Source organism: Trachemys scripta, chromosome 7 (genome assembly GCF_013100865.1).
Source record: "Trachemys scripta elegans isolate TJP31775 chromosome 7, CAS_Tse_1.0, whole genome shotgun sequence".
Classification (NCBI taxonomy): Eukaryota; Metazoa; Chordata; order Testudines; family Emydidae; genus Trachemys; species Trachemys scripta.
The window spans coordinates 35,644,145-35,657,043 of NC_048304.1; the positions used below are offsets into that span (position 1 = coordinate 35,644,145).

At 42.8% G+C, this 12,899-nt stretch overlaps 2 protein-coding genes across 4 annotated transcripts in view; one reads left to right on the forward strand and one right to left on the reverse strand.

Annotated features, from left to right (window-relative positions):
• Positions 1-701: 701 nt before the first annotated feature.
• LOC117879975 (60S ribosomal protein L14-like) lies at positions 702-1,181 on the reverse strand. Its single transcript, XM_034775578.1, has one exon. The coding sequence runs from the start codon at positions 1,172-1,174 to the stop codon at positions 758-760; it is 417 nt and encodes a 138-aa protein (XP_034631469.1). The 5' UTR covers positions 1,175-1,181; the 3' UTR covers positions 702-757.
• Positions 1,182-1,724: 543 nt separating this feature from the next.
• NUP210 (nucleoporin 210) overlaps positions 1,725-12,899 on the forward strand; it is a 120,251-nt gene continuing 109,076 nt past the window's right edge. For all 3 annotated transcript variants that reach the window (XM_034775574.1, XM_034775575.1, XM_034775576.1), the window contains exon 1: positions 1,725-2,211. In XM_034775574.1, coding sequence (XP_034631465.1) covers positions 2,063-2,211 — 149 coding nt within the window. In that variant the 5' untranslated portion in view covers positions 1,725-2,062. The remainder of the gene's footprint in view (positions 2,212-12,899) is intronic.

Genomic DNA, 12,899 nt, shown 5'->3' on the forward strand with positions numbered 1-12,899 from the left:
ACCAGTAAAAAAGTTTGAGAATCACTGCTTTATTTACATGCTTTTAAGGTTTTCGGTGGATGTGGTGTGTCCTGACGCAAACTTAACTGTCACTGCATATAACTTTGTTAAATTATAGAAACATGGAAAAATAATCCTATATTATTTAATGTTTGGGCAGTCAGAACAAGGTAGGGAATCAGGACTTCTGGATTCCTTAATGTTCTGCTGCTGACTCACTAGGACATTAGTAAATGATTTAAATTCCTCTCTGTTTCAATTTCCCCACCTGTAAAGTTGGGATAATATCATGTTCCTACCTCTCATGATTCTTCCCTTCTGGAATGTCTTTTTCAGAAAAATTGTTTCTCTAAATTAATAGGTATCTCTAATGACCCATATTTGGGTAGTGATAATTCCTCTTTTCCCACTGACTCAATGCAAGGAGTTTCCTAAAGGCCATAATGAGTGCCAAAGGACTAATTCCACCAAATAGAAATGTGAATTGACATAGATGGGTAGACTAATATTGTGACAGATATGGACAAATGTGGAAAAAAAATCTGCACATGGTTTGACAAAATGGGATGTGATGGCTGTGTGCATTGTGTTCACAGTAAATAGCTTTATGGGATTATTCTGTCACAGAGAACACAAGGGTGGGTTTGGAAGCTTAATCAAAGTTTGTAAAATGCTTTGAAATCTACAGGTGAAATTATTAATTTTTTTTTTTTTTTTTTTTTATATTAAACTGGAACTTTATTTGATTACTGACAGTTTATGCTTTTTTTGAAGATTGCTTCTGGAGCTTCTTTACTTCATGCTTGATGATCCTGTTCCTCATTTTCTTTGCCTTCATGACCTTGTAGCGATCAAAGTCTGTCATCTTGGCTTTCTTTTCTCTGGCTTCAATCTTCTTTGCCCACCTTGTACCTGTCCATTTTTCATTAATATTTTCTTTCTCCCAGGCAACTCGCACATGCTTCTGACGAGCACTGTGTGGGAATTTGAGTACAAAATCGGTTAGCTGCATGCACTTGAAGGGCATAGCCTGCCTTCTTACACCACTGCAGGGGCCGTCAACTAGCGCCCTGTTCTGGTCAATAACATCCACAATTGCCACCAGCTTGCCAGCATGTGGCCCAAAGGAGATATAGGCAACTCGGCCAATCTCAACATAACGTTTGAACACCATGATGGCCGTGAAATTATTATTAGGAGGGGAGGCAGCATGGCCCAAACTACATCAGGAAACCTGGGCTCTGCTCCCATCCGTTTCAAAGACACACTTGTGGGAGACCCTGAGCAAGTCACTTTGGGACTGATTTCGTAGACTTCTGGACACTTAGAACTCCAAGTGAAGTCAACCAGAGCTGAAGGTGATCATTGCCTTTGTAAAAAAAAACAGATGCTCTGTGCCTGAGCTTCCCCCACTAAAGTGGCACGGCGCCCACACACCGCAATTATTATGCAAAAACCCTGGGACACCTGTCCTACTCCTAATTTAGGCCACCCCTAGATTTCCTTCCATCCCTCACTGGGACGCCACATCCAGCCTTCAAGGTTGGAGAGGCCCAAGCGCCTATGCTCCAGGAGCACCTGAAAGTGAAACAAAAACTGCCTGCTGCTACCGGGGGTCACAGGGACTCGCTGGTCGTCAAGGGCTGCCATGTGACAGTCTCTTTGCAGCAGCACTTGCTGCTGCTCTCCCCGCCTGCGGCTGAGCGCCCTCCCCTGAGGCACACGGCCCCTCCCCACAGTCTCAGGCCCGGTTTCCCCTTCCCCGGCCGCTGACGTCCCTCGAATAGCAGCACACGGCGGGTGATTGTGATTCTGGCGAGCGGTTCGGAGCCTCCTGCAGGCGCCGCGGCCACTCCGGTGCCTCTTGATCCCGGTGCAGCTGGCCCACACGCCGCCTGCCAACAAGCGTTTTGCCCAGGGCTAGGCCACTTTGTAGCCGGAGACCTTTCCCCGGTTGGGGGTCCCGTATCCCGCTTGACCCCACCGCTCCCGGGACGCAGGGAGAGACTGAGCCCACTCCCTACCTGCAGCCGTCCCCAGTGCCCCGGGCGCGGGCAGGGAAATGGCCTGGGCGCTGTTGCTGCTGCTGCTCCTGTTGCCGCCGCCCTTCTCCGTGGCCTCCAAGCTGAACATCCCCAAAGTGCTGCTGCCCTTCACCCGGAGCACCAGGATCAACTTCACCCTGGAAGCCAGCGAGGGCTGCTACCGCTGGTGAGTGAGCGCGGGGGCAGCCCGCCCGGGCGCTCCTCTGCTCTGGGGCTGGCCGTGGCGCAGGTGGTCCCCACAAGAGCCGGCCCGGAGCAGCACGTGGGGTGGGGAGCCCGGGCTGCAGCCGCACGAGGGGCCTGGCAGCCTGCGGCCTCGTCCCTTTGTCTGCAGCCGCCCGCCTGGCTCTAGCCGGGCACCCCGGGGGAGGTGTCTGCGTTCTACCGGGCTCTTCCCAGGGGGCGGCCGGGCTCTGCAGCCATTAACGCGGCTGCCGGCGGCTTCCCGCGGCCCCTGAGAGCAGCCGAGCCTGTAAGGCAGCTGCTGGGAGCCTGGGCCCGAGAGCGTCGCGCCGCTGCACCTTGCGCTGCAGCACGCCCAGGGCGGGGGAGACCTGGGCCTTGCATGCTGCTGGGGCTGAGAGGAGCGGGCGGGTCCTTAGGGAGGCTGGGCTGGGGCTGGGACTGAATGTGGTGTGAAATCTCAGCTCCTTGCACTGCTCTAAGGCTGGGCCCGGAGAGCCGCAGATACCAGCTCTGCCATGCGTGTTTGCAGAGGGCCCAGGCCGCGCTGCCCAGGTGCCCCGGTACAGGTGGGAGAAGGGCTGAGAAATCCTGGTGTTTTGTAGGCAAGGCCTCGCCGTGCTTACAGTGTAGTAAATGGGTGTGAGGGGTACGGGGTGCAATAAAAATAAGTGGGTGAAATGCAGGATGGGGGGGGGAGAAAACTAAGAAAGGGAGTTGCTTGTATGCACCCTTTGATGGCACCATTGACATTTTCATATGTAAAAGCTACATCAGGTATGCTGGCAAAGCAACCTGTAGTGATTTTTTTCTGGTGATATGAACGTGTTCAGTAGCTTTTGGCTGTGAATGATACCTATTTTTTTTAAAGCATGCATTAATTATATTCCTATTTTAACTTGGCACTTTCCCACTTAATAGTGGGAATCCAATATATGAATTGGCTAGCTCATCCAAGGATAGCACATACGCTAGGTATTTTGGCAACACCAGCTACTCTCCCATCCTGTGAACACTGGACACTCACCTGCTTTTGCAGTGTAAAGAAATACGAAAGGGAATATTCATAAGGCCTGATCCTATGTAGTTTGAAAAACAAAACTCATAATTTTCTACTATCTGCATGAAAAATTCCACACCAGCCCAGCACCTGATCCACAGAGGAAGTTAAGAGATTAAATAGCTTTGTAGATCTAGATGCTGAATTCTGGGCAAGAAAAAAAGCCAGGAAAGTATTTGCATATCTGGCTGGATGAGGAATTTTTAGGTATAGAGGAATACTTACTCACACCCTACATGTGAGGTGGCTTTGTACCTATCACAAACTCATATGTGGGCATGGTAGTAAGAGGCTAAAGCTTAGATGTCTGTCCAAATACTGAGTCAGATTCAGCCCTGGTGTTTCTTCATTGGGGATTATGCCAGAAATAAACCATGAGATGTAACAGCTAACCCCTTTCTCAATCCCTCCATCAAAAAATGTAAAAATTAGGCAATACCTCACTGTCATGGCTGATTTAGACAATATGCTAAGTGTGTAGCCTTAGGAGAGACTGGATCAAAGAGGAATACTGGGTCAGGTTGTTCTAAAAGGTAAAAGATGCCCCAGTATGAATAATTGTACTGGCCTCTGTTCAAGATGTCAGAGTAAGGATACAATCAAACACTGCATGGGCGTCCTTCTTGCTGACTCCAAGCCAGTCAAATGTGTAATAGACATTTCTACACTGGGAAGCCTGCTTGTTCACACGAAGCAACACAGAAGTTAGCTGATAGGTTGGACATGTTGAACTCAGTGGGACTGCTTGCTGAGTAAAGGAATGCATACATGCAAGTGCTTGCAGATTCAGAGCCATAGTGTTTCGTAATGATGTTAATATCTTCATGCTAAACAATGTTTAAGTAACGCATCTCTGATTTGCAGTAGCAGTGAATGTGAGGTGTCCAGCTAAAGAAATGTTGATATTCCAAGTCTGTTCATGATTACATCTGCACTTGAGCCACTTACACGTTTGTAGCAGATTTTTGTTGTTAAATTTGTGGTTGAAAACCATTAAAACTCATCCCAGTGGAATATATTTTTCCTTTGTATCAATGAACTTAAGCTGTCACTCTGACTTTTATGTACTTGTATATTTGCCTTGATATTAAATATTTGAGAGGCTGGTCGTAAACCTTTAATATGGCTACTTACAAGTTTGAGTCCCACTCCTCCCCCTAGCCAGGAAGAACAGTAATCAGAGTTGCATCAAAAGTTTATTTTAATCCTAAACTGCATGTGTAGAAAAGAAAGAGGAAGCAAGTTATTAGGTACAACTGTTTTAAAATGAAAACAATAATTTGCTGTTTGCTATGGAGCTGTTTAGTGATTGCAAATGTATTCTACAGATATTTTCGTACCATAGTTTTTTAAAGGTGGCTGGAGTCTGTGCAGAATCATTTTACCAGTCAGTTTGGCTCATAAAAAGAAAAAAAAGTCACAAATTAGGGATGTAAAATATTAAACGGTTAACCGGTAAGCATTAGTTTTACCGTTAACCCCCCCTAACCATTAACCCCCAGCCACACCAGCCGGAGCAGCCCCAGGCTGGCCCACCCCACCGGAGCAGCCCCAGCCTCTCACCCTTTAATCATTTAACCAGTTAAACGATATAATTTTAATTGTTTAAATGGTTAACTTTTAAAACGATATTTACATCCCTGTCACAGATACATCACAGTGGTACTGGGTTTGCATAGGCAATATATCTTCATTATTCCTAGTACATATGTGAAAAATAGTAGTGAACATTTTCTCTCTCTCTCTCTCATATTGATTAGTTTATAGGAAAAAATAATGATCAACTTTCTCTGCACCAGCCATCTATTCAGAATGTCAGTTTCTCTATTCTGCATGATTAAAAGCTTGCAGTGGTAGTTAACATTAATTAAGAGATGTGTGAATCAGATATTGATCACAGTGAAATTGTACCCTTAGACAGTATGGCCTAGTGTATAGGACACTGGACTGGACTCGGTAAAACCTGGGTTCTGTTCCCAGCTCTGCCACTGACATTTTGGATGACCTTGGGCAAGTCATGTCAGTGCTCTGTGCCTCAGTTTCCCCAGCTGGAAAAGGGGGTTAATGATGCTGATCTCATTTTGTACGGCACTTTGAGATCTACTAATGAAAAGCACTGTATAAGAGCTAGGTTTTATTATTATTTGAAGGAGAAAGGCCCAAGATCTGGCATCAATTTAGACTTACTAAGGTGTGCCCTCATTTTCAGCCTTCGTGATATAAATCTATCTTAACTTCTCTCTTGCAGAGCAACAGGCAGGATGTGGGTGACAGTCTATGTATATCCATAAAACCTTTTGGAGGAAGTAGCAGATCTCTGTGAGGGGCTGAATATAAGTGATGAAGATGATTTAGCAAAACTGAAAATGTTTAGTAAATTGCATTGATTAATCCTTCTTTCCTGTCTCACAACCACCTGCCAAAAAGCCAGTCTTTAACTAGAATGCACTAGGAGGAGACCTAATATGAGGGCAGATTGTTGCACATCTGCTTATTACCAGGTTCTCCTCTGAAGCATCTAGTTCTGCCCATTGTGAGAGACAGAAAACTGGACTGGATGGACCTGGGTTCTGATCCAGTCTGGCAATTCTTATGTTTAACTCCCCCTTTGCTTCCGCCAAATCTTTCCATAAATATGATGGTTGGAATTGCATATGCAAGAAAAAACAAAGGATCAGAATTACAAGATACAGGCACATGTGTCTGAAGAGAGGATTGAGATAGTGCAATGTGGAACAGTGCTACCAGATGTCAGAGGTAACATAGTATAAATATTTAGAGCATTGCATCATTTTCGTCATTTCTACTCTGCGAAGATACAAAAAGCAGATATGGGTGGCATTTGAATTTCTCCTCTTTGTAGAAGAGAAGAAACTTGCATAGGCCAGGAATGCATTCTAAATTATCAATTAGGTTATGGGAAATGAGTCTCTTCTGTGATGGTGAGGGGGTGTGAGAAGTCTTGTCTAGTTACTTTTTTCCTGTGCTTGTAAAGTTCCCTGGGATTTCTCTTTCCACACCTTCAGATCTCCTGCGTCAGGAGGACTTTCCTTCTGACAGATGAGTTCTGGATGGGGATTCCTCCAGAGCTCGTTATTGTTCTAGGAAGCGGAACATGGGAGAGAGGACATAATGCATTCTGCTTCCCTCCTCTGCTCATAATGATTGCAAGCTCTACTTCTGTAGCACTTCCTGTCCAGAGAGTGGGCGAACTGATTTAAGTCTCAAGTTCTGGTACTCCTGTGGTAGAATAAATACTATTAGATTAAAGCATCTACATGTTTCTTTTCTTATTCATTCTTTTCCCAACTTCTCCATTCTCCTCTCTGCATGCTCATCTCCAATGTCTTGCCATTGGCCTGTGACACGGTCAAGAATTCTGCTACAGATTTTGGGAGATGTTTTTCTTAGTTTCTGAGGAGTCTGCTCCTTTTATCTGTTGGTAAACATTCAATCTTGTAAACATCTGCATGTTTTTTTTTTCTTGTGTAATTTTACATGTTGTTTGATGATAGAAATTGGAAAAGGTCCAATGATACCCTAATAAACTGCAGAAGTTTTACAGTGTACTACGAATGAAGACCTGTTTATAGACTGATTTTTAAAAAAGGGGCCAAGGAGGGAATGAATCCTTTTTAGGATGAACTTTAACCCAGTGGCTCTCAAACTGAGGTCCATGCTAATTATCTGTTTGGGAGTGTGGTTGGGCATGTTGATAACTGTCCTTGCTTCTGGCTGCTAAATTTGATTAAAAGACTATCAAAATATTTTATATCATTGGTTATGTTACCTGTCTATGTAAACAATTGCTATGGTTGCCCCAGCAATGTAATATGAATGGAAGGGGAGATGGTGCATGAGAAAATCTCTCAAACATATTTTAGTCCATGCTATGAAAATGTTTGAGAACCACTGAAATAGGCTACTTCTTTCATGGTTCTCTCTTTGATCCTGGATCTGCTGACAGTTATGCACATGCGTAACTTTATTTACATGCACAGTTCCACTGAGTCAAAGTTAAACACACACATCGTTGTTGATAGGATTTGGGCCTTAGTTTGCAAAATGAAAGTTTGTCTTACATATGTCAGGAATTTCAAAGAAATGTTTGTTATAAGTAATAATTTAAGGGATATTTAACATGAGATTGCATATTGAGTAACTGAGGATGGTGGGAGTTCTGACACTTCTGATCAGTTGGCCTCTGCCCCGATATGTCACTTTCTAGCTGGGGGATTACTCTGCTGAAGAGTTACTCTGGTTGAAGTATAGAATTTATAACTTTTACTTTTGTTTACATCTTTGAAGATCTTGGTAGGATCACTGAGTATACCTAACTCTACGTTTTCTAGTTTGACTACATTAATGTAGTTTAATAATTTATCCTACTTTTCTATTCTTTAACGTGAGGTATTTTGATATGTAGAAGTGATTAACCATAATTGCAAAACGAGTTGTCTAGATGTTAATATACACATTTACTGTACTAAGTAAATTGTCCTTTGCACGTAATTATACAGAATTTCAGAACAGGGTCAATATGTACAAAATTATCTTTAATCTTAGCCTGAAAGGATACCTCTGTCAAATGAGATACATGCCAAACTTTGACCTCTGATACATGGTTTGATAGTTTGTAGCAGCTCTCTTAGAAGACATCACTGTTACATGCAAAATCCACCTACTTAAACAGTTGTGTAACTCTGCTATATGGCTGTACATGATGTTTTCTGTGTGAAAAATTCAAGACAGAACGTTAGATTAAAATCGGTTATTTGAAACATGCTCCCTTTGAGGGTATAAATGTTGACCATTCAGTGCAGGAATCCTAAATTGCAGATCTAAGTAGAGTTATTGGTTAATTGTTCAAAGTTAAATGTAGTCTTTCATATCAACCCTAAGTAAATTAGTCTTTTGATGATGTCTTATCACAATCAGTGGCTCTCTTTTTTGAAGAACACCTTATCAATGCTCCTAGTACAGTATTCCCAAGCATGGGGTGGGATCTGAGTTACTACAGAGAATTCGTTCCTGGGTGTCTGGCTGGAGAGTCTTACCCACATGCTCAGGGTTTAGCTGATCGTCATATTTAGAGTTGGGAAGGAATTTCCCCCAGGGCAGATTGGCAGAGGCCCTGGGTTTTTTTTGCCTTCCTCCTGTAGCATGGGGCACGGGTCACTTGCTGGAGGATTCTCTGCACCTTGAAGTCTTTAAACCATGATTTGAGGACTTCAGTGGCTCAGACATAGGATAGGGGTTGAGATTCTGTGGCCTGTGTTGTGCAGGAGGTCGGACTAGACGATCATAATGGTCCCTTCTGACCTTAAAGTCTATGAAATTCAAACCCCAAATATTCATGATTTGGCTTTTTTAAATTGTGGGTTCTTTTTATTTGCCATCTGTCTTTTAAGCATTTGGGTTAATCTTTTCAAGCTTTTCTCTGAAACTAGAAATGCTAGAAACTTACCATTGATATGCATTTTTTTAAGATGAAAGCTCAGATTCTCACGTAATTAAATGACTCCTAGAGCTGGGGGTTTCAAGAAAAGCACAAAATATTAGGAGTCCCATAAGAAAATTATGAGAGATGACAAAACTACAAGCGTAGTTTTAAATATACTTCTGACTTTTCAGGATTCCAGTGCTTTCTTGAGGTAGCAGCAAAGAATAATTTTTGTAAATTAAGTTTTGATCTAGATTTTTGATGGGTCTAGGTATAAACATCATATACAATATTGGTAACTTTTTGCAAAACACAGTACCTACAGAGAAATGAAGACAAAACTTAATTTAAAAAATGTTCCAAATTTATGGTTACTTCCTAATCATACCGGGGGAAGGGAAGCATTCAGAAGCAGTGATTTTAAAATAGCAGTGCTCGCTGGCTGAACTCTGCACCACACAATTGCAAAATCTCCTTACATTGTAAATTATTGTGTGGAATTTATATTTAAATCCACATGTGTCATATAAATATGCTTACATTCTTGGAACACACTCAGTTTCACATCTGTTTTGTAGAAATGGCATGCATCACAACAAGGACCTCTACAAAGTTGACTGGTAATGAAGTATTGCTGTCTTAAGACTTAAGACAGACGACAGGTCTGATCCAGTGCCCATTGGAGATGGTGGAAAGTTTCTGTTGACTTCAGTGGGAGTCAAATTGGGTCCTAAAGACTTAGAAGAAGATTGTTTTAATAATGCTGAAATAATAATACAGGATTGAAAACTTATCCATACACCCCCTATGTAGAAATAGACTAAAATTATTAGCTGATGACTGATACAAAAGATGGGCAACAAGGTGTTGGGGCGACATCCTGATGAGAGCCCAGTTGCTGGAGTTCTACCTAGGTACTGTCACTGGACTCTGCTTAGGGTTCACTCTTTCACTGGCAAGTGGGCATTTGATAAACTTGAAGTCTCTCTGCCCCTTACCATGATTCCAAATAGTTGCAGTAAAATTGACCAGAGTCTTGTTCATACTCTTATAAAAGAACACTAGGAGAATTATTATTACTATTATTCTTTAAATAGAAAGCTTAAATGACTTCAGTAGGTGTTGAGGGCACTCTGCACCTTTCAGGTTCATGCCCTTTTTTGTGTCAGGATCCGTCTTTTGTTCTTGAAGCACTTCCATATCTCTGCTGCTGTAGAAATAACAATCTTTTACAATTTTTGTCCATGATCAGAAGAAGAAATGTAGAATGAACATATGATACATTTAAAAATTGTAAATTAAATACAATGGATGAGTCACTAGAGCACTAAATTAAAGGAATGAGCAGGCCTGGCCAAATTAATTATACCTCCTGTGGAGCTTAGCGCTGTTCAGTGCACATCTGACAAGATAAACATGCTCTCTACGTGGTTAACTTGGCCATGCTTGTATGTACAGTGCAGCCTACCTTCTCTCCAATCACTGGTGAGAAGGGTAAGAAATAATAGTGTATCAAGTGTCGGTCCCAAGACAAGAACCCAAGTGTTTTGGTTCCAATTCCACAGTCAGTCCCTAACTCCCTAAGCTAAACTGCCTTCCAGCAAAGTCACTGAATCTGTTATCCCAAGTGAAAAATGTGGGTGATAATAATTTATACTTTTCACTTGCATGGTGCTTTTACATCCCTACATCTCAAATCACTTCACAAAAATGAATAGAAACCATTATCCCCATTTTATAGTTCGCCTTACTGAGTATAGAAGGTTAAAGCAATCTGCATGAGAGTCTTCGTGATCTAGCACAGCGGTAGCCAACCTATGGCACGTGTGCCATAGGCGGCATGCGAGCTGATTTTCAGTGGCACTCACACTGCCCAGATCCTTGCTACCGGTCCGGGGGGCTCTGCATTTTAATTTAATTTTAAATGAAGCTTCTTAAACATTTTAAAAACCTTATTTACTTTACATACAACAATAGTTTAGTTATACACCTCTACCCCAATATAACGCTGTCCTCGGGAGCCAAAAAATCTTACCGCATTATAGGTGAAACTGCGTTATATTGAACTTGCTTTGATCCAGCGGAGTGCGCAGCTCTGCCCTCCCGGAGCACTGCTTTACCACGTTATATCCGAATTCGTGTTATATCGGGTCACGTTATATCGGGGTAGAGGTGTATATTATAGGCTTATAGAAAGAGACCTTATAAAAACATTAAAATGTATTACTGGCACATGAAATCTTCAATTAGAGTGAATAAATGAAGACTCGGCACACCACTTCTGAAAGGTTGCCGACCCCTGATCTAGCAGATAAAATACAGGTCTACCACCTCAGGACTGTGGTCTGTTCCAAAAACAGTTATACATATTTTCTTCAAGCTTTGCAGAAACCTTTGCTTTTTGAGTAATCTGGCAATTTTCAGGGCAAACTAATTTTCCAGGCCAAAATTATAGGGAACAAAGAGAGCACTTTCTGCTGTAGTTGGTTGCACGCTTTACTATGGAGAGTTTATTGCTGGAGTTGACAACCTTTAGCACGCGGCCCATCAGGGTAATCCACAGGCCGGCCGCAAGACGTTTTGTTTATGTTGACCATCCACAGGCATGGCCCCCTGCAGCTCCCAGTGGCCGCGGTTCGCCATTCCCGGCCAATGGGAGCTGCGGGGGGCTGTGCCTGCGGACGTCAATGTAAACAAAACGTCTCGCGGCCGGCCTGTGGATTACCCTGATGGGCCGTGTGCCAAAGGTTGCCGACCCCTGGTTTATTGCTTCCCCATATAAGGTGTGTATACCCTTTTAAAGGTGTAGCGAGGATGTAACTCATTCACCACCTTACATGGGCCTGGTTGTACCCTGTGAGAAGAATGGATGGTGGTCTATGGCAGTAAGATGTCCAGTGAGTCTTTATTATAGGATTGCTGTAGGGAACATACATCTACTAATGTGTCTAGAGCAATAAAATCCTGGTTCAGTGCCGATGTTGCAGTAATTACCCTGCAAAGTTTGTTTTCTTGTTCCTTATTGCAGGGTGTTCCAGGTTTTGTTGTTATATATTTATCTCACTGTTTGTATTGAGACCCCACAGCACATATGCAGAGGTTTAAAATAATATATTCAAAAAAAGCATTAAACACAAAAACAATCCAGTTAGAACAGCCAAAGATTACTATTTGGTTTTGTATTTTAGAGGTCTGCCAATCTCACCCCTTATCCTCTTTCTCCCTTCCATCCCAGAAGGTTGTGCCTGGAACAGCCCTACCTTTGGGGAACCTTTCCTCCATTGGGGAACCTTGCAAGGGCCACTGATTGCATTGGGGAACCTTGCAAGGGCCACTGATTGTCCTTCTCCTTGCTTTGTTGATCAGGACACTCTGGTTACTTTTATCTTTCCTTCCTTGTTCCTCCCCCACTGCCCCTTCAATCACTATGCCCACCTTCCTTGCAAGACCTTTGTAGGGTGAAAACTATAAATTCTCCTCTGGATTGGAGAGGAAGGAGGGTTAATTTTTCCCACCTCTTGGCAAATCTGTTTACTAGAAGTGAAGGTTTGAATGTGAAGGAGCCTTCTTCTGAATCAGTGAATTTTTTAGGGGAGAATGGGGAAAGGGAATCACCACAATGGCTGGTATCGCAGCAGGCTGAACAGCCATGCAATGTTCTTACACTTGGGTGCTCCCAAGTTACAGTGGCACGAGTTCTCTCCAGGCATGCAGCCATTCCTTGACTCTCCTTTTGATGATTTATACAGTCAAACCTTAATCTGTTTTGATTACATTCAAATATTTGGATTATCTAGTGATTTTTTTAAAAAAAAATATTAACTAGAGCAGATGGCTAACGTGCCTGTAGCCTTTCTGTCTGTACTCGCTTTAGCTTGTTGCATGAACTTTTCAGCAGTTATAATAAAATACTTTTTGGCCACCTGTCCATGGCAGTTACTTTTGTTATCTTTCCTTGTTTTTTAAATTCCAGCCAGTATTTCCGGTTTGGTTGGATCAAAAACTGTTTCTTTGTGGAGAATTAACAAATTTCCTTTACCATGAATAGGTTGCTATCCATAACTGCTTGGGAATGGGCTATTCTATTTTAGAATTTGTAAAGTTGCCTGGGAAATCTATGAGAACAGCAGCTGCAGCAGAGAAATGCCACTTTTTCAGAACATCAATG

What these genes read in the sequence shown, in the direction of transcription:
- LOC117879975 (XM_034775578.1), bottom strand. Translation starts at nt 1,174, where the DNA reads ATGGTGTTCAAACGTTATGTTGAGATTGGCCGAGTTGCCTATATCTCC.